We start from the raw sequence: 19,391 nt of genomic DNA on the forward strand, positions 1-19,391 counted from the left end.
GGGCCTAGTACTTCCAGTGGGTATATGCAAGGCTATCAATTGACGAAGGCCCCGAATGGTTTTCCTACTCCTGGGATCGGCGTGAATCTGGTCCAGGCCGCCTTGGGTGCTTCCAGACAATGCGCCAAGCATCTCTGGCCGGGACGCGGCACCTATACCCCATATAAGGACTATGTTATCGCTTACTGCACCTTGATGACAGAACACCAAACAAACCATCATAAGCTGTGCGCAAGTGAGATTAAGTACCCTCGCCCCGACCACATGAGAGCAGACGACTGACATGTCCAGGTAGCCATCTCCACCATGCCCTTCCCGCAGAGTAGGTTTCCGGAGGCGGAAACGCCCATCCACGGATACCTGTACACGATGGTCGAGCTAGGCGTCCTGCGGTTCTTTGTCGAGTACCGCGTCTTCGATGCGATCCCCGAATCCGGGATCTCTATTGCCGCACTGGCGTCCGAAACGGGCGTCGACTGCGCATTGCTGACACGGCAGATCAACTTCCTCGTTGCAGCCGAGGTCTTAAAGGCGGCAGCAACGCCGGGGCAGATCGAACATACCTCGCTGTCCAAGACGTTTCAGGGGCCCATGGCCACTTTGTTCTACCCGCATACGTTTGACTACTTCATGGCCACCGCGGTGAAGTGGCCGGAGTATTTCCGGCAGCACGGACCGCAGGAGCCGCGAAAGTCCAATCAGGCCCCCTTTGGCTTTGCCATGGGCTACCCAGACAAAACCTTCTATGAAGTGCTGGAGCTGCTGCCGGAGCAGCGCGCGAAGTCGTTCAATGACGCCATGGCGCTGTCCTTGGACGACATGCCCATCACTGGGGTCTATGACTTCAGGTGGGTGGGCGAGAGCGCGAGCGCGCAGGTCGGGAGACCGTGCATCGTCGACGTTGGTGGTGGCAAGGGGCAGGCCTTGAGGGCGATTCTCGAGGAGACCCCGGCCATTCCTGCGTCGTCCTGCTTCATCGAGGACCAAGCGGAAATGATTCGACAGGGTGGGGAGGAAGCGAATGGTGTTCTGGTATCTGTTCAGAGGGTTACACATAGCTTTTTTGATGAACAGCCCGTCAAAGGTACTGTTGCTAGGGCTTTCGCCCATTGCCTCCCCTTTGGTGAAAATGGCTAAGATAAACTCTGCCACAGGTGCTTTGGTTTACTTCATCCGGCGAGTGTTGAATGATTGGGGGGACGACGATTGTGTTCAGATCCTCAAGAGCATCCGCCAGGCTTGTGCACCAGACTCGAGGATACTGATATCTGAAAATCTACTACCCGATGAGCCTTCGCTCGGCGTTGCCGGGATTGACTTGTGGATGATGAATTTTGGCGGCAAGAGGCGTAACGAAAAGATGTTTGGGGACTTAGCGTCCCAGGCGGGATTGAGAGTTTCTGCGGTTGCCAAGCATGACGCTACAAGTATGGGAGTGGTTGAGATGGTGCCTGTATAAACCTTGATAGAAATAGTGGATATGATTCTCGGGAGAATTCGACGAGTCGGTTTGACTGAGCTCTGTGATTCTTAAGCAACAACAGTCCAAAGGGTACACAAACGAGAACCATGGCCAGTTGGCAAGGGTAAAAATGAACAGCGATGCGGCATTCGTAGACCGACCGAGAAAGACACGGGTTCCGCAGAGTTTGCAATGCAAGAGCCCTACCAATTCATCACTTCACGGTCATCCCAGTAAATCTATTAATGTACAAATTGAACCGTAATATAAACAGTCTTCAATGAAAGTAAAACGTGAAGAAACTTTCTGACCAAAATTCTAACCCCTTCCATTCTACCGCAGCTTAACGGTCATGTGACACACCTGTCACGAGAAAGAAAGTAGTATCATGTCGGTGAAGAAGAATGGAATTATCGAATGGAAAGCGAATAACAACAGGTGAGAATCAGAAGTAAGAAGTGAAAAGAGACGAAAGGTATTCCGTGGTTATTTTTCTTGCTGGACAGCCGCTCAAATTGTCAACACGGCTTATATGACGGACAGTGATCTCACGCGCCGACTGTCTTATCGGTATCGTCGGTTTTCTGGCTCGGTGGATAGGGCTCGGCGGCATTTGATTCCTTGAGTTTCTTCTCTTCTTCACCCGCCTTTGGTTGTTGTTTGACCTGCTCGTGCATCTTGCGGATGAACACATCAGACTCAGCCGCAAACTTGCACCTCTTTCGAATAGCTGCTCCGTACTTGTAGAACAAGAATGGAAACGGGACACATGCCAGGGCCAAGAATGCCGGAATAGAGGAGGCCCAGTGAATGCCCAGCGCCTGATACATATAGGTCGTAAACAGGGGAAAGACCGCCCCGAAGACAGACCGCAGAACTGAATTGGCCGCCAGCACTGAGGCCGCATAGATGGTATATGCGTCAATCAGGTAGTTGTTGACTGCCAAAAAGACAAGAACCATGCCAAAGCCAAAGGGGACGCCTCCTGCTATGCATGCCATGAAATGGATTGACGGATAGTTTGTCCAGGCAAACCAAAATAAGCCGATCGGGATTGTGATGGATGCCAGTATACAGGGCGGCAATCGTGCCTCCGGAGATGCAACACCGCCGTTCCTCTGCTGGTTTTTGACATACCGCATGTTGTTGTCGAAGATGGTGTACACGACGGCGATCAGCATCCCGACCATAATGCCGAGGAACGGCAGCGCCCCCACGCCCCGATTCCACCCACGAACCTGCTGGAACACAATTGGGTATGCGGCAAACAGCATGAACAGTGTTCCATACAGGATAGCTATGTATAACGATAGCAAAAAAACAATCGGTTCACGAAATAGGAGGAGCCACGGGCGTGATAAGGCGATCTTGAATGACTTCTTAAGATCGACCTTTCCCTGATCAATTTCGGCTTTGCTGCGATATATCTTCCCCGTGATTGTTGAAAGCTTAGCCGCGCGACGGCGCAGGAGCACAGGAGCGTATGTCTCGGGGATGAGCAGGGTACCTAGAATCCAGACAAACCCAGAGAAAGCCCCTAGGAGGCCCATCACCCATCGCCAGCCTGCGGCCATGCCCAGGAACCCTCCGACAATCGGGCCGATGACAGGGCCTGTTTTAACCAGTCAGCCACAATCACGTCTGTGTACCGCCAACCAGGGGGCGTGGTGAGACGGCCGAACATACCTAGAAATGGTGCCGCCGCAAACATACTCATTGCGAGGGCTCGTTCCTTCGCTGGGAACATGTCCGCAATCACGCCCCCTGCGTTGGTCAACGGCGATGATCCAAATGCACCGGCAAAGAATCGCAGGATTATGAGAGTCCAGCTATTCTGAGCGCCCGCGGCGCCCGAGCTGAATGCGGTCAAGGCACAGTATGTGGTGGTAAAGAGAAGCTGCCGACCGAAGAGTTCACTGAGCGGTGCCCAGAACAGAGGCCCTGTAATTTGAGCTCGTTAGACCGCATTCAATATAGCATTCAAGCTTTTGGCGTCTCTCTCACCTATAGCAAAGCCCAGAACGAACAGCGAAACGCCCAGCGTCGCTACCTCGGTGCCGATGTGGAATTCTTCTTTGATTTGTGCGACACCACCGGTATAGGCAGAAGACTCCAGCGATACCGCCAGGGTGGCCAGAGCTACCAGCATCGTGATGGACCATTTCGTCCACTGGGTGAAAAGCATGGGATTGCGAGGATCATTGGGGATCCAGTTCACCACATACGGGTCTTCCTCTGTGCCCGCTCCCGAGTAGGGATAGTCGATAATCTCCTGGGTCACCACATCCTGCTGGGTCACCAGCCGCCAATAGGGGATCTGGGTGATGCGAGGAGGCTCTTCTCTGTCAGCCATTTGCGGGGGTCGATGGATGCAGGCAGCTATGCGTTTTGTTTGATAGCCTGATGCGACACAATTGACTCGACCGAGTGATAAGTACGAACAGTAGAGGCGTTCTATAGCCGAAAGAGCTTTAAGTAAGATTCCTCCATCATTGCTAAACGGATCAACAGTCTCCCATTTTATTTGACCTGGGATTGCTGATGATTGCCTTCGGGGCTGCTCTCGGACGGTTGTTCGGACGGTTGCTCGGACGGTCGCTCGGAAGATCATGTGCCATGGCCGAGATCAGCAAAGCAAGCATGACGCCACTGTCTGAGCAAAGAAGGTGGGATGGATGATGGCGTGAAGTCTAAAGAGCGGAGCTTTGTCCAAGAAGACTCAAGCCAAGTCAAGTTGGATTCTCGACTGACTTGGAGAGTGAGTTCATGATCACTGGTGAAGCAATGCAATCAGAAGGGAGCTTTGAAGTCCACGGTGACATGACGGTGGTTGAGTTCGGTCGGTGCACGTGACGTGGATATCGCGCGACTTCCTTTAAGAGTAAGCACTACTCAACTACATGTTATTCGTCTCGTCCCCCTCAAACTATCCCAGAACAACGTCCCTATTATACGCTATCTTGCCCCATCATCCACTGACTGAATTCTCTCTTCTGCGTTCAAGCTGTTGAAAAGCGATGTTCTCCGACTTCCTGGCGCAACAACGCAGGCGCAGAGAAAAGTTGCAGCTGTCGTGTAATCCATGTCGCAAACGAAAGTATTAGCGAGTCCACGCGAGTAATACCGAGCCGGTGACTGAATGGGCTAACTCCTGCTCTGATAGAGTAAAATGTGACAGGAAGAAGCCATGCAACAACTGTGTGCGCCGCGGCGAACATGCCAACTGCATCTATGCAGCCCACCCCCCGGCTGCCGGTCATCGCCGATCGGATCTCAATCGGCTCAATTTGCCTGGCGCCTTGGCCCATGATAATGACATTACCTCGCCTTCTGACACAGCTTCCATCGGCTGCATCCATGTTAATGGGAATGAAACACATTATGTCGGAGGCGAGCATTGGGCGGTGATTGCTGACAATGTAAGGGCCCGCCACACTTCCTCTGCAAGATTGAATACTTATCGTCTTCGGTTGTCATCAGTTACCTGGTGGCCAGCAAGCAAGCGAAGAGCAATCGTCCCCATGGCCTGACCTCCTTCTCGGATTGCGCGAGTGCTCCACGACCAGAGATCTGTTAGCGTCCGTTCCACCCAAAGCTGAAGTCGATAGGTTAATCTCAAGGTACTTCAACTCATTAGATTTGGCGGCATGTATGTGTCTACTATGTCCCTACCAGCACAGGGTGGGTGCAAATCACCAAGAGCTAACGCAAAGCGCCACATACGGCAGGGATCAGCCACGGCCCCACGTTTCAGGAAGACGTATGTCAAATTATCCTCCCTGTTGATCGTTGCCCCGTCACTGATTCTGTGCTGGAGCAGTATGAGCGGTTCTGGAACGGTCCAACTACAGTCAGTCTAAACTGGCTCAGCATCCTGTTCAGTATGATGTGCTTGGCCACCGATATCCTGCTACAGTCCGGCGAAATGCTGCCCTCGAACGGGGCGAGCGCGCAAGAATCCGTCATCTTGTTTCGCAAAAGTAGTGCGCAATGTCTGATTTTAGGCGACTATACCAAGCCAACAGCGTACACGGTGGATGCACTTCTATTGTATTTCTACTGCGAACTCTTACGATTTCAGGATACACATTTTGGATTGGATGTGGTCCTTGCGACAATTGTCCGAGTCGCAATGAGAATGGGCTATCACCGCGACCCCTCCCATTACCCAGCCATCTCAATTTTTGAAGGTGAAATGAGACGGCGGGTATGGGCCCTTCTTATTCAGCTCGACATTCTCGTGTCGCTTCAGTTTGGGCTCCCAAGAATGATCAACGAGCGGGATTCCGACACCCGGGCACCGCGCAACATCCCCACCGAGGAGATGTCTCCAGATATGACCGCACTGCCGCCATCGCGACCAGAATCCGGCGCTGCAGTCTCATCTTACATGCGATCACGGACGACGTTAGTCTCGATTCTGGGGTTGATCCATAGCCATGTCACGTCGGTGCACCCACTGTCGTACGAGACGGTAATCCAGCTCCATGAGATGTTGAATGAGCAACACGAGGCCCTCCCGATCGGCCTGAAGGTGCGCGAATGCGCACCAGTGACAGACTCGGCCGCGGTGGTGATGAGGCGTCTATCATTGGACCTGTTGTTTCAAAAGTCTCGCTGCGTGCTGCATCGGCGGTATATGAGACCCCAAAATCGCCTGTCATGGGAGACCTGCATTGACGCTGCACTTATGATCATTCGTCATCAGTCGTACGTATATCGTGAAACCCAGTCTGGCGGATTGTTGAGTGGCCATCTGTGGAAGATCACATATTTAGCGACGTATGACTTCCTCCTCGCCAGTATGCTTCTCTGTCTCGGGCTTCACTGGGGAGTCAATGCAGAGTCAGACGGGGTGCCAGCCATAGGTCTGCACTCAAACGGAGGACGATACTCCGCCCTACTCAGCGCTTTGGAAGATTCATACACTATCTGGGCGGAGTGGTGCACTGATAGAAACGGGTCTAAGCGAGTACTGGAGATTGTGAAACTTATGCTAGACCGAGTGAAAAGGGACGGTTCATTATCATCATTTGGGGAACACTCCAAGCAAAGCACCGCCACTGCCAAGCAAGGGAGTGGCTTGGGTATGTTACTGTCTCGTGGGAACTTACGAAATTGATTAACACTTTAGCATTGTAGGACTCCAAGCGGCTTCCGGCGATGGTGCATTCGCCCTTGCAGCAGTACCTGATGCAACACAGGCGTCGAATACGCGATCTACACCTCCCTCGCTACAGGGTAACATTGCCGAAACATCCTTTGTATCTCCTGGTTTACTCGACCCCTTGGATGGATTTGATTGGGTAAGCTTATACCCGTTTTCCCCGAGCACGTGGGCAATTAGATGCTCCTGCATTGCCAGCTTGTTGCAGAGGCTGATTTGGTCTATTCATAAAAGGCGTCGTGGGACAGCCACCTGCAGGAAAATGGAATTTACTCGCAACTTTCCTCGAGCGATCGGGTGTTCTAGACCTTCTGCACTGATTTGCGTGAGGGGCCGCTCAGACGTGTAATTGTGCCGTGCAGATCCGCCGCAACCTATGCATTCCGTACCAGGTCGATCCGAGTACGGCCGCACAGGAGAGGAGAACAACGACTGCAAAAGCATGTGGACTATCCTCAAAATAGTTTACCAAGTTCATGCCATACCAGCCCGCGACGAGAGTGGCCCCCGCTAACGCCAACATCAGTATCTCGAGTCGAGCTTCCAACACCATGATCTGATTTCGTCGCACACTCAGCGTGTACCGAATTGTGTCTTCGGTGCGTTGGAGATGGCTCATCAAGCTCGCCGCATCCTGTCCGATGGCGTCGCTGGCCTTGAAGTATGCCTCGAAAAGATATTCGACACCCTGGTGATCCTGCACCTTATGTGGCTTCCCCGCCTGCTTATCGGTCAAATGCATGTTGGCCATGTCTTTATCTTCATTCAATACCTCCTGCGCCATGTTGCGCACCTGGAGTGCTCGTTGTTCAATCCCGACGAGTTTCCGCTTCAGTTCCAGGATTGTGCGTAGATGCAAATGGGTGACACGTTCTTCTCCATTCAGCGTGCTCGAATCAGTAATCCGGAGAGTCTGGGAGACTTCTTGCTCGGTCAGCAAACACTCTGCTTCTAAGACCGACGTGACGGCCGACAAAGCTGCCTCCAACACGCATAGCTCGTAAGGCTGCCGTTCCGCCTTGCCTGGCTGTTGGCCGTCTCGTAGCTTTTCCTTCATAACGTGGCTGAACACGCGCGACACACGATTCTTGTCGCTGCCCTGGGCGTGGTCGAGACTTGGCGGCACGTGGGCGACATGGAAGAGTCGCGCATGGTCGTGCTGCACAAGAACGCGCAGGTCTAATAGGTGAAGAAGCAGAGTAGATTCTCGAACAAGGATATATGGTACTCCGCTCGATGGCTGATCGAAAACGCGCAAGTCGCGAGTGCTCAAGCCGTACCGATCCGCGACGGCGAGTTTGGTCATATGACCGACCGGGGATGCTGTGCCATGATTCTGAAAGTGGGTGTACTGCATGACCGCATTGCCGTTCAGCGGTCGCTGCGAAAGCGACAGAGCGAGGTCGAAAAGACTTTTATTTTGAGTCGCGTCTGGCTTGCAGTCCGTTGTTTGCGGAGCCGTATGGATTGCTTGTGATGGTCCCCTCGGGAAGGGCAGAGCGACGCTCACAGCAGCTCCTGTGACACACCGTGAGAGGATTGTGGCCCCGCTCCTGCTTCGGGTGGGAAAGAGAAACATGATGACGTCGAGCGTCTTTCGATATTGGATCCTGGTGCGAGAAAGCCAATGGAAGAGGGGTAGAGGAACAGGTGATGATTATAACAATTAGCAATATTTCATTGCTGCTGCTGCCTGCGTCATACCGGGCTCAGTCGGAAGGAGAGCCGAGGGGGGCCTCACCTCTTGCTCTTGGGGGGGGATTTCAAGCTAGTCTGCCTAGAAGGTCTCGGAGATGACAGGCTCGGACGGTCGGGGACGGAACTGGGATCCTGAAAGCGGCCACAACAGCACACCTGGCACAACACACAGTGAGATAGATGTTCGTCAGGCCTTCCAGCCATTGTCACAAGGCACTCGTTTGTTCAGTGCAGTGAACTGGAACACCCTTATCAGCACTTATTTTTGGTAGTCGAACACTCACACACAATCTCTTTAGCTCTCCGTCTCCAAGGTGAGAACCTATGGGTCGCCAAAGTTGACGCCTTACCAGAGAGACTGAGGGTGGTTCCACTTCCCTGGACTTTTGCAGCAAAGGATCTCTTCAACAGCGGGGGTCCTCCCGGAATTTATTGCCTGAGGAGTTGGCACACAGACGAATTAATAACTCGAATCCTTCACAGTGCTCCTCAGCTGGTGACGAGTGGTGCAGCCCTACCGACAAGTTCCTTCACGGCCGGCTCACGTCAGCCATGCGACGCTTCGCCAAGTAATCCTGGGGCAAAGGAATCTCTCCCATGTTGATCTTCTCCAAGGTCTTGGAGTCCTCTGCCTTCCTTCGACTCTGATTAGTACTCTCTTAGATTTGCAGAATATAAGCACGGTAAGCTATATAAAAGCCAAGCTGATCCGGCGACAGGGAATCCAGGCAGCAAGTAAAAAGACCTCAGCTCCACCCAAACAATGACATTCTCCGCGACACAACAAAAACAACAGCAGCAGTCTTTTCGATCCGCTTGCGATCGCTGCCGTACCAAAAAGCTCGGTTGCACGATCTCCGCCGTGGAGACGTCTCGGACCGGGTTTCCACAATGTGTGCGCTGCGTCCGAGCTAAACTCGATTGTGTCTACAGTCGCCGTGCACAGACACGGAGGCGAACCGGGGATGAGGGTGGAGTGACTGGGGGGGACAAACACTGCTGGGAACAACCGGATGTAGCCGCCCATCCGCAGCCACCACCCCTGGACATCTCGCTCGACTCGTCCGAGCAGCTCGCCGGCTTTCACATGGACTTCTCCATGCTGAGCTCCGGAGCACATGATGGCTCTGGGTTCAAGTTATTGAACACAATGGACACGAGCGACCATGCTGCCTGTACCGGTGTCAACTCCCTTCTGGATGAGGATATATTTGCACGGTCGCTCTCGTCACAGGATTTTCTCATGGACATGTCATCGTCTTTCCCCATGGCCGAAAACGCCTGCGAGCCCACACCCTCGCTGCCCTTGTTCTCCGGACCCTACAGTGCCGCCGGGAGTACTTCGTCAACGGCGGAGAAACGAGATTATCCTTCTTTCCTCTTTGCTCAATTGTCGCGACTCGTGGCGGACATTCATGAGACAACATTCATGCTGGACGGCGTCGTCGACGAGGATCTCGACACGAACGCCGTGGGCTCGATTCTAAAATTGACCCGCAGATTCACGGCCGTGCTCCATGATTCAGGGTGGGCCTCCAAATCATCCACCGACCCGCCTCGACACCAACGATTTCCCTCCACATCATCCTCTTCCCCACCCACGCTTTTGCCAGGGACCCCGGTCCATGCGGGCTTTCGCAACAACAGAACCGCGGGCCCGTCGCCCATCAGCCTCGACCAGAAGAAATCGATCTCGTTCGACATTCCCGATGTGTCCACCGATCTGCAGATGCTGACCTGTTACGCCTCCCTGACGAAGCTCTACATGACGGTACTGGACCAAATTCACAACCGCCTCGACCCAATGCCCGAGTCCACCGCCTTTGACCACCACAGAGCAGGTCCTCCCGGGGAGCCCTTCCCCCTTACCAATGAGACTTACAGCAAGCTCTATGGCGTAGTGCAGATTCTCCTCGACGAGTTTCAAGTCGTGGAGGACCTCCTCGGGTCCTCCGATCCGGCCGAGGGAGAAAATCACACTAAGCAGGGGAACGAAGGACCTCCGCCGGTGGGATTCAGCCTGGAGGCAGGAGGTCCCCAGACACCTCCTCCCACGAATCTATATCCAGGTGCCTCGTCATGGCTTCTTCATCAAGTGAGACTTGTCCGGGCAGCGTTGAATCAAGACGCAAGTCGTAACTTTGCCCTCCACCCCGGTCAGGATTCGGATGGGAGTCCAAACGGCGTGCTACAGCAGGGCCACGATCTCAAGGCATTCCTGCGCCGACGGATGGAGCTTTAAGAAATGTATTCACAAAGAGTAACGATTTTTCCTACGACAGATGTACATACAAGATAGATAGAGTAGATCATGTGAGCATGAACTGGATTTGTAAAGGATTCGAGATTAGTCGTGTAGCTGCCTCAGGCCATCTTTGAGAGCGATGAACCTGTCGACTGACTGCAGGTAACGTTCGCCTATGTACTGTACATAAAAAGGCGGAAGCCTGTGGAATATACAAGCATGTGGACATACTATTGAGGATATCTAGAGTCATTTAAGAATTTTCTTTTTCTCGGCGTTTCGAACCACAAGGCTGCGGCGGGGGTGGGCGACCAGCCCCACTGGTTGATCGGATGATACGATCATCGAAATAAGATCAGGTTGTGTCAGCCCGAACCTTATCCTGGTTACGTGAGAGATTAATACGTCTGCTATAAGCTTGTGCATGGATGCGACTAACTCAAACACCCGGATTGACACGATTTGGAAGTATAATGCAGGTGGATAGGTCATGAATTTGTACAATGGTAGCTATTCAGCGCTTGTACTTTACAGGATGGATATCCCTCGCATGAGAAAAGCATTTGTGTAATTCCTTGGAGAAATCGGGCAGCTGCTGGCGCCATATATAGGTGGCGAGAGTCAGCGGATGGGCTCTACAGTCTCGTCACGTCAGACAAAGTATATACACCGACTATGCAATCATGCTAAGCTGCAGTGCACCCTTCACTACATTTCTGAAATTCAAGATAAAAGCTATGCCATTCTCGATCTTGCCCACCCATCCAGAAAGAATCTGTATAATCATATCAACCAAGTCCTAGTCCCCCCCCCATTTCCACCACAAATACCATATCATGATACCATCAAACTACCCCCGGAACCAACAACCCCTCAACCGCACCAATATCCCCCCAAGCCCAAACGACACACCTCTTCCCCCCGCCGCCCAGCGTACTAAAATCCCACACCCCGCGCTCCACAAACCCAATCTTCACCAGCACGCGCCGACTCCGCGCATCGCCCACAGCACAGATCCCACACACCCCGCGTAACCCCATCTCCGCCCGCGCATACCGCACCAGCGCCCGCCCCACCTCACTCGCATACCCGCGCCCCGCCTCCCCCGGCAGCACGCAATACCCGATACTCGCCACCGCGTGGCCCTTCACCTCGTCGTCCAGGTACACGGCGCCGATGGGGACGCTCTCGGCTAATGTGGCGGTCGGGTGCGGTCGGCGCGAGACCAAGAAGTCGCCGTACCGGTGGCCCGAGGCGGCGTAGCGGGGCTGCAGCTGTGTGGTGAGGTAGGTTGTTGCGTCGGTTGGGGTGCGGATTCGTGGGCTGTGCCCGACGTAGTCTTCGAAGCCTGGGGTTGTAGTTGCTAGTTTGTGGAGGAAGGTGCTGTGCTGCGGGTCTTTGGGGTTGAAGAGGGAGATGTGCAGCCTTGGGGTGGAGGTTAGGATTGGGTTTGGGGGGGTTGTGGGCATTTTTGGGGGCTGGTTCATCAAATTTGGGGGTGAGTGCTGGGATTAGGATTAAGGTTCTTGGGTCGGTCGTTAGTGCTGGTGGTCAGGGTGGCGTTGAAGATTGTTTTCAAGGTGGTGTTGAAGGTTGTATTCAAGGTGGTAGAGGTGGGATTTAAGGTAGGCAAGTGAACGTTTTCATTGTGTGTGGATCACACAATGAGAACGAGAGATATGGTATACAATGGATATTGTATCGACAAAGAATTAGAGTTAAAACAACAGAAGTCTCATTGTCGGTCGATATCCTTTCAGTTTCCAGACTTCCAGCTGGGCACAGAACTAAACGACCTTGGTATGCCAACTGCTTCATTCACACATAAGCTCACTCTTTGGACAAAGGAATCCAGTAGTACTTTGACATCTTGCCATGTCTATCAAGCAACGAATATGGAACATTAGTATTATTTCGTGATGATATAGAAAAAGGGCGTACAAACCTGAAGGATCCGTAACCTAGTGGTTAGCTCGGATTCACTTGCACTTCATTTGTTATAACTTTTCCTACTAGGAGGTAGTTCTACACTGTTTCTTCTTGCGTACCACTCCCGTTTGATTGGTGATTCTGGCCATGTGTCCAATTCGGGCAATCTTTGTTTCTACTTTAGCATTAATTTGGCCGTTCCAGACCTCCCAGCTGCGTACTGTGTGGCGTGGAAGAGAGTGTAGATAGGTTTACGTACAGATTAAGGTAAAGAATGAACAAGAGAAATACGACAGAAGAACAGAGATCACGGTGCAAGTATACCAGTATAGTAGAGGAGTAGAAATTGTATCTATTTAACATGGGCGCAGCATCAAACTCGTGAGAGAATCGTGGCAGGTAACACTTTATTAGTTTGCAGTGTTCCCTGCCATACAGACAGTGACTACAGGCCGAAGAGATCCCAAAGTCCGTGCCCAGCTTGGCAGCCAGGAGTGCCATAGTAACCGCCGTTCATCCAGATAATGGTGTCAACGAACCACCACAGCTTGACCACGATTGCAGAGACGTTGGTAAGGACCAGCAGAGCCAACAACCATTGCTTCTCCGGCCCCGGACTCGTATGAACATTCAGGAACACCCAGAGAATGGGAGAGCCAATCATCGTCAAGAGTGGAAGTGTCTTGAGCGTAGCAAGCGCCCAATGATGAGCATACCAGTGATCTGCAGCCCCCCATCCCAGGAACATTGACAGCACCATGGCGGTACGCTCCTGACCCCAGCACTGGATGCACGGGTTAGTCATCGCTGGGTCGGCGCACGCGGCGACCTTCATGAGTGGGTACCATCCTGCCTTGCAGCGTTCCGTGGCCAGAGCAGCGAAGGTAAGCGTAAGCGCACCACCCCCGAGAAGCACGAGAGCGGCTTGAGCGGGGTGGCGGTAGCACCATGCCACCGGACGCTGGAGCTGAACCACGATTCCATTCATCTTCAAGCGAGAAATCCTGAGCTGCGGAAAGTCGTTCGATGAGCCACACTCAGTTCTCGGTAGAAGGGCAATTGGTGTTGCTATTGCTAATGAAGTAGTTTTACTCAGGGCTGCATAGCGCTTTTATATGTTAAATCCGGTCTGATTCCCTTGATTGCTATGCCGGAAATTCTTTCTAATCTCTGTACATTATTATTGTGTGGCCAAAACTATGTGTATGGGATATTAAACATTGAACGAGAACTGGGTCCGCAAAAGAGACAATCAACGATAAAATTGGCTGGCTCTTTGGCTGTGTCTCACCACCATTGACATATTCCCGCAGCCTTGATTAAGTATTCCGGATCATCTTCACCCTAACCAGAACTTCATCAGACTCTGTCTATAGCTCGGTTGCATATCCATACTCAAAGACCCGACTAAAAAAGTATTTCTTTGTCCGATCCTCCACTATTTGATAGTGCAATCCCCGTCAACTTTATCTTTACGTAGGCCGTTCAGCATGTAAAAGCTCAAATTCGGGCCTGAACCACCAAGAAGACAATACCTCTTTTCGGCAACCTCCGCTGGAGTATTTGCATCATGCTCTTCGCCATCTCCCTCCCCTCTAAGCTCCGCTACAACTACAAAACCCCCGCCGTATTCTGGATATTTGCTTCCAGCTTCACACTGCAATAAGAAGTCATATTCAATTGGGAAGCTAGCTGGTAATTTCAACCGAGCCAGAAGCGGTGACATCTGCCAACTAATGAGCAAAACCAGCGAGTCCTGACATTACATATACACCACACTCGCTGAAGAAGGTGAGAGTAGCTCAGTGGCGGGCGAAATGCGGAGACTTTCAAGGAAGAAGCCATTGTAACAAAGCATGAGCCAACTGCTATGAAAGAGGTGATTAAACGGTCTAGTTCAACCGCAGCAGCGCATTTCAAAGCGGCGCGAGCCCAATAACAACTTGCCATTGCCTAGTCGCTAATCCTCGAAGAGCACACTTTCATTCGCGCTCGTAGTACCGGATTCCACCCCTGATAGGGCACCCGGGATTGTTACAAACACCACCAGTTTACCGTGTGGGTTCCCCAGGTGAGACCCTTATTCGTCGTCGATATAGGGTGAAACACCGGCATCGGGAACTTGCGCACCCTATATGAACACCCGGACCTCCTAAAAGTGTTGATCAGTGCTAAGTTCAATAGTAAGTTGTTGAGTTGGTTCCCAAGTTCTTCCCCCAAGAGCCTGTTTCAGCTGAGTTCCGGACAAGCTGATTTCTAAGTCGATTAAGATCGACCGCTCGCCCGCTCAACGTATGGAGCGCCTGGATCCCCTTCAAGCGCTCCGTCCTGCATGAATTATTGAACGACCAAACTGGCCACTTTGAACCTGCCTCCAGCGCGAAATACTCGCTTTACTGGGTGGGCTCCGGATGAGGGCAACGGTCTTTGCACTCTTACCTGCGGAATCGCTGTGCAGATCCGGCCTGTTTGGGCCCGATACACGACGATGACTCTTTTGACAATGATGACGACGACTGCGATACCAGCTCCCCTTGCGACTTCGCCATCAGCTAGCTATGCCTGATGTTTTACATGGTGACTAGGACTGTCTGTTTGGCTACGCTGCCAAGACTACGTGGTTGGATTAAGCTTAGCGGGTCCGCGGATCATATCCGGTAACAACCGATTGTCCCTGTTACCTCAAATACAGTACCGAATCAAGCGCTTGGGTATACCATCGATGTAACGAATCCGCGTGACTTGGAAGTGTTTCCGATACAAGTCGCAGAGTAGAACTATAAATCACTTGTCAGTTTTTTTCCTGCAGTACTCTTCCAGTTATCCTACATAATTGAGTGAATCAGTTGCTCAATGCTGATTTTCTTCTGACATATGAACACTGCCAGGTTGTCTTTTTACACGGTTGCTCAACTGATTGCTTAAGATAAATGTATCCATGCAATATCTATTCATTTCTCTCATAGCGTCGACTTCAATGGTCATGAGAGTTGATTTGGCTTTAGTACAGGTGCAGTTGTAAATAGCCATAATCACAGCCAAATGGGAGGGTCATCGGAACCGGTACTGTTCCACAGGCAGTAGAAAGACAGTAGCCGTGCATGCAGGCTGGCGAAGACAGAACGGCATAATTGGCATTTTTTCCCGCAGCAGGGTAGCCCTGGATAAGCTACGGCTAGGCTACAGCCCGCTAAAGCATGGGGCTGAACCGGACCCTGACGCTAATGGATTGATTAAAGGAAGATGTTATAACTACCCCTGTATGGATATAACCACCCATGTTTAGGCCCATCTAGGTAGAATTAAACTGATGACTAGTCTAATCAAGACTTCGCTAACACAGTCAGTACCGTACCTCTGTATTGTCACGATTGTTATCTTTTTTGTCACCTGACGCCAGTCATTAAAACACCTGCCTGTCCCTCCCCTTTTGCCCTTGAATAACCTGGCATGCAGATTACACAGGCATTGCCTACTTAGCAAAACCCACAATCATTGGCTCACCATGGCATCTTACCGTCTTCTACCGCTGCTTTTTTTTTCGCCCACGCCTACTTCCCCGGCCCACTATGCGGATCTGGTGCTTTTTCTACTTATCTCGTTATCACTCGCAGAAGACGCCAAAGATGGACAGAAGCGGCGATAACCCGCTGCAAGGTCCGGGATTCAACGATGTACCACTGTATCATGAGCTTCCCAGAGGTGCTCGATTTGCGCATGGCATCGCCGACTGGCGACAGACCCCACAATTGACTATATGGGAACTAGGCATGCTCCAATTCATGTCCTGGGTCACCGAGCAGTCCGGTTGGGAAAACAAGTGCGAGGACCTAAAAAACGCTCGAGGAATGGTGCGTGAAAGCCAATTCGACGTTTGACCTGGATCGGGCCTGCTGGGAGTGGTGCCGGAAAGAATTGCGAGATCAAGCAGCTTACTTCAAACGGAATGGTTACGTCGTCGTCTTGAATGTAGATTCCCGAGTCGTCAAATCGCAAGTCGATGCCAGTCTTCCCGCCGAACTTCAGCAATCCATGGCACCCCTATTCTCATCATCGGAGCCATCAGCCTCTGGCGTTAGCGTGGCTGCGGGCGATAGTGGAAGAACACCGGGCGTGCCATCTTGCCAAAATTCAATAATAGCAAGCATAACACAGACCCACTTCCTCCTGAATCAGACCATCAGTACTATTCCGTGTCCCTGCAAGATCAATTTCCGAGTCTGCAGGTCATTATCCGAATTTCGAGCATTGAACTCAACCCGGAACAGCCTAAATACTCCGGAGCTTCCACCTTCAATGTGGCTGGCATACTCAATGAACACATTGTTGCCACAGCTATGTGCTACCTTGACGTGGACAACATCAGAGATGTGCGGTTGGAATTTGAGCAGGAGACGTATATTAACACAATATAGACTTCAATGTCGCGAAGTTCGACGTCATGGATCGGGTTTTTGGTGTTGATCCGGAGCCGGTCGATAAGACAGATCTACGTTCCCTGCAAACTCTGGGATCCATTCCTATCTCACAGCCGGGGCTGTTTGTCGCTTGGCCTAACACGATGCGGTTTAGAGACAAATCCTTCACCCTCCAAGATCCGCCGTCCACAAGATCCGTCCAGACCTGGCCGCCTCCGGTTCGTGACTCTCTGGCTGGTGGATCCTCATTATCGAATCTGCTCAACCCAGAATGTTCCTCCTCAGGACTCAGGCTGGCTAGATACAGGACTGAATAAGTCCACTGAGGATCGACAACGTAGAGGGCTCATGACGGGCGCAGAGGCAATTGAAACGGCGGAGCAGATGAGAAAGGAAAGACACTCTATTGCCCAAAAGTTTCAAGGTCGGGGCCATGAATGGCACTCATATGAGGAGGATTTCATGACCTTTTATTATGGCGATAGCTCAGATCAGGGAAGCTATACATCTTGTTACTCGATCCACTCCATGCAGGAGTTCGGTCATATTGTTTCAATTTAATGCAAGTTTTCTAAACATAATTAAATCCGCCCATGCTAAGTATGTGCTTTGTTCTCACGTCGCGTGTAGATAACTTCGCATCTTGCCCATAGACCCACCACCCACCCTCACGCCTCCATCAATATATGCCAGAATACATCATACCCAAGGCACAAGCTGCCTCAACAATTGGTAGCTTATCAGTTATCTGCCTGTTCCCGCGTCTGCGGGCCCGTTTATTCAGGGAGAAATGGCAGATAGAGCACCTCGTGCCACGATTGGGAAAAGCTAGTATGGTCTATTTGTGGTTGGTGGAATCACTCCTCAGAACGCTTTGCTAATCCTTCGACACAAACACGGCCTTAGAGAAGAAAAGAAGCACGATGATGCAACCTCATGCTGACTCGTATAGATGGTGGGTCAGATGACTATAATTGCTTTTTCCCTCACGAACAGAATCAGAAGCAGATCCCTGATCTCGCGCCCTTGGCTGATGTAGACCATATCTGGATAGCATCAAGAATTCTGCAGTCTGCACCACAAATCAGTTTGAGGCAATCCAGGTTTCCTGCAAACATAACCATGAATGATGCTGAGCTGCAGCTGCAAAGTAACGTGGCTTGCGTCGGTTGAATCAGCGCTAACCCTGGCTACAGCCACCCGTATGTACTGTAACCCCATGCGTCATAATGCATTGCATGCCGTCACTTGAGATAGACTTCCGCAAACGGATGGTTTGGCTAATCCTCGACAATTTTGGCTTAACGAGGTATTTAAATCGGACTCGAGTCCAGCCCACTGAAGAAATCATTCTCGTTCACTGCACTGTCTCTTTTCCTCCTAATTTCACCCACAAGCTAAAAGTTTATCTCAGCCAGCCCACCGACTCAGATTCGAAAAAAATGGCTAATCTAAATGAGCCTCGTGCGTGACCTGAACGGAATTTGACGCTGTCTTCTTGATCGATGGGCTGACTTGAGGGGTGGGAGGGGGATCAGTCCACTTCGAAAAGGAGTTTGGCGATTTTGCGGTATGTTGAACCGACTTGGCCCTCGGATAACGGGCATAGGAGAGACTGACAGATATTGAAAACGCCAAACAGAAGCTAGGGACACTCATCGTACGCGACATCTATTTCAACCTGTGTCACCTCAGAGGAATATCGCTAATGTGGCTCTCGCAAAGTAGATCAAGGGCACCGTAGACCGACAGAATGGAAACATTACCGGCGAGATTGGAGTGAAAGCCCTCGGGGTTTACAGATCCCTCCACCCCTTTGCCGGCAACCTCCACGACGGGGTGCATGGCAAATTCGCCACTGGGGTAGGCTACGGGGACAGTTCCTTTGTCATCAATATCAAGGATGGTGCCGTGGTAGCCCAGGCCAATATGTGGGAGAAGGGAACTCAAATGACCCTATTCAAGCTTGAGGAGCTAGGGCCTTCTTACAAAGGTATGCGTCAATTTTCTTGTTACTTTCGAACGTTGGGTTGGATATCTAACATACGAGGGTAAATCTAGGAAAGCTTCAGATGGGTGAATACTTCGATGAAGTTGGAACCACCGTGGAGTATGGGCTCAAATCACACCCCTTGAGTATGTGGTTTGACTTCATCCTGCCCCCTAGCGCTACTATGCAGATGGGACTGGATAAGAATCCTCTGCCGGTTGAGTTCATTGGCCCATTGTCTCTCAAAGATGGATATGGTACATATACCGCAACCCTATTGGAGACTGGGCTTGATATCCAAGTTTCAAATGGGGCAATGATCAAAGGCAAGGTATCCGACAAGGCATGGAAAGAGACCTTGGCTGGATCCCCGGACAAATGCATCAAAATAGAGGGCGGGTGTCGCCAACTGATGGGCTGAAACTTCTGTCACAATATGGCTGAGGAATTATGGAGGTAGTTGAATGCAATACAATTTCAGC

At 51.6% G+C, this 19,391-nt stretch overlaps 9 protein-coding genes across 9 annotated transcripts; 5 read left to right on the top strand and 4 right to left on the bottom strand.

The window, feature by feature from the left end:
- The first annotated feature begins 204 nt into the window (after positions 1-204).
- On the top strand, positions 205-1,513 carry BO97DRAFT_406146 (S-adenosyl-L-methionine-dependent methyltransferase). Its single transcript, XM_025695352.1, has 3 exons — positions 205-235; positions 296-1,084; positions 1,155-1,513. Exons 2-3 carry the CDS (start codon positions 307-309, stop codon positions 1,457-1,459), a joined length of 1,083 nt encoding a protein of 360 aa, XP_025550640.1. The 5' UTR covers positions 205-235; positions 296-306; the 3' UTR covers positions 1,460-1,513.
- Positions 1,514-2,010: 497 nt separating this feature from the next.
- On the bottom strand, positions 2,011-3,815 carry BO97DRAFT_435184 (MFS transporter; the record flags this gene model as incomplete). The annotated part of the gene is made up of 3 exons (XM_025697716.1): positions 2,011-3,074; positions 3,149-3,403; positions 3,467-3,815. The coding sequence occupies 3 exons, from the start codon at positions 3,813-3,815 to the stop codon at positions 2,011-2,013; spliced, it is 1,668 nt and encodes a 555-aa protein (XP_025550641.1).
- Positions 3,816-4,623: 808 nt separating this feature from the next.
- Positions 4,624-6,584, top strand: BO97DRAFT_346904 (Zn(II)2Cys6 transcription factor; the record flags this gene model as incomplete). The annotated part of the gene is made up of 4 exons (XM_025691833.1): positions 4,624-4,881; positions 4,973-5,111; positions 5,191-5,222; positions 5,283-6,584. Coding segments are annotated over 4 exons (1,731 nt in total), but the record flags the coding sequence as incomplete, so codon positions are not given.
- A 281-nt stretch (positions 6,585-6,865) lies between these two features.
- Positions 6,866-8,705, bottom strand: BO97DRAFT_406149 (CorA family magnesium transporter). Its single transcript, XM_025695353.1, has one exon. It carries the CDS (start codon positions 8,206-8,208, stop codon positions 6,967-6,969), a length of 1,242 nt encoding a protein of 413 aa, XP_025550643.1. The 5' UTR covers positions 8,209-8,705; the 3' UTR covers positions 6,866-6,966.
- A 3-nt stretch (positions 8,706-8,708) lies between these two features.
- Positions 8,709-10,603, top strand: BO97DRAFT_96692 (Zn(II)2Cys6 transcription factor domain-containing protein). Its single transcript, XM_025701167.1, has one exon. It carries the CDS (start codon positions 9,091-9,093, stop codon positions 10,567-10,569), a length of 1,479 nt encoding a protein of 492 aa, XP_025550644.1. The 5' UTR covers positions 8,709-9,090; the 3' UTR covers positions 10,570-10,603.
- Positions 10,604-11,307: 704 nt separating this feature from the next.
- Positions 11,308-12,041, bottom strand: BO97DRAFT_415076 (GNAT family N-acetyltransferase; the record flags this gene model as incomplete). The annotated part of the gene is made up of 2 exons (XM_025696372.1): positions 11,308-11,347; positions 11,485-12,041. The coding sequence occupies 2 exons, from the start codon at positions 12,039-12,041 to the stop codon at positions 11,308-11,310; spliced, it is 597 nt and encodes a 198-aa protein (XP_025550645.1).
- A 905-nt stretch (positions 12,042-12,946) lies between these two features.
- On the bottom strand, positions 12,947-13,489 carry BO97DRAFT_425489 (uncharacterized protein; the record flags this gene model as incomplete). Its single annotated transcript, XM_025697070.1, has 1 exon — positions 12,947-13,489. One exon carries the CDS (start codon positions 13,487-13,489, stop codon positions 12,947-12,949), a length of 543 nt encoding a protein of 180 aa, XP_025550646.1.
- A 2,581-nt stretch (positions 13,490-16,070) lies between these two features.
- BO97DRAFT_415078 (uncharacterized protein) lies at positions 16,071-17,480 on the top strand (the record flags this gene model as incomplete). The annotated part of the gene is made up of 3 exons (XM_025696373.1): positions 16,071-16,352; positions 16,686-16,871; positions 16,917-17,480. 3 exons carry the CDS (start codon positions 16,071-16,073, stop codon positions 17,478-17,480), a joined length of 1,032 nt encoding a protein of 343 aa, XP_025550647.1.
- An 881-nt stretch (positions 17,481-18,361) lies between these two features.
- BO97DRAFT_415079 (uncharacterized protein) lies at positions 18,362-19,330 on the top strand (the record flags this gene model as incomplete). The annotated part of the gene is made up of 5 exons (XM_025696374.1): positions 18,362-18,383; positions 18,449-18,489; positions 18,562-18,579; positions 18,648-18,912; positions 18,981-19,330. 5 exons carry the CDS (start codon positions 18,362-18,364, stop codon positions 19,328-19,330), a joined length of 696 nt encoding a protein of 231 aa, XP_025550648.1.
- Positions 19,331-19,391: the final 61 nt, after the last annotated feature.

The sequence above is a fragment of the Aspergillus homomorphus genome, assembly GCF_003184865.1.
Source record: "Aspergillus homomorphus CBS 101889 unplaced genomic scaffold BO97scaffold_22, whole genome shotgun sequence".
NCBI classification, from domain to species: Eukaryota; Fungi; Ascomycota; class Eurotiomycetes; order Eurotiales; family Aspergillaceae; genus Aspergillus; species Aspergillus homomorphus.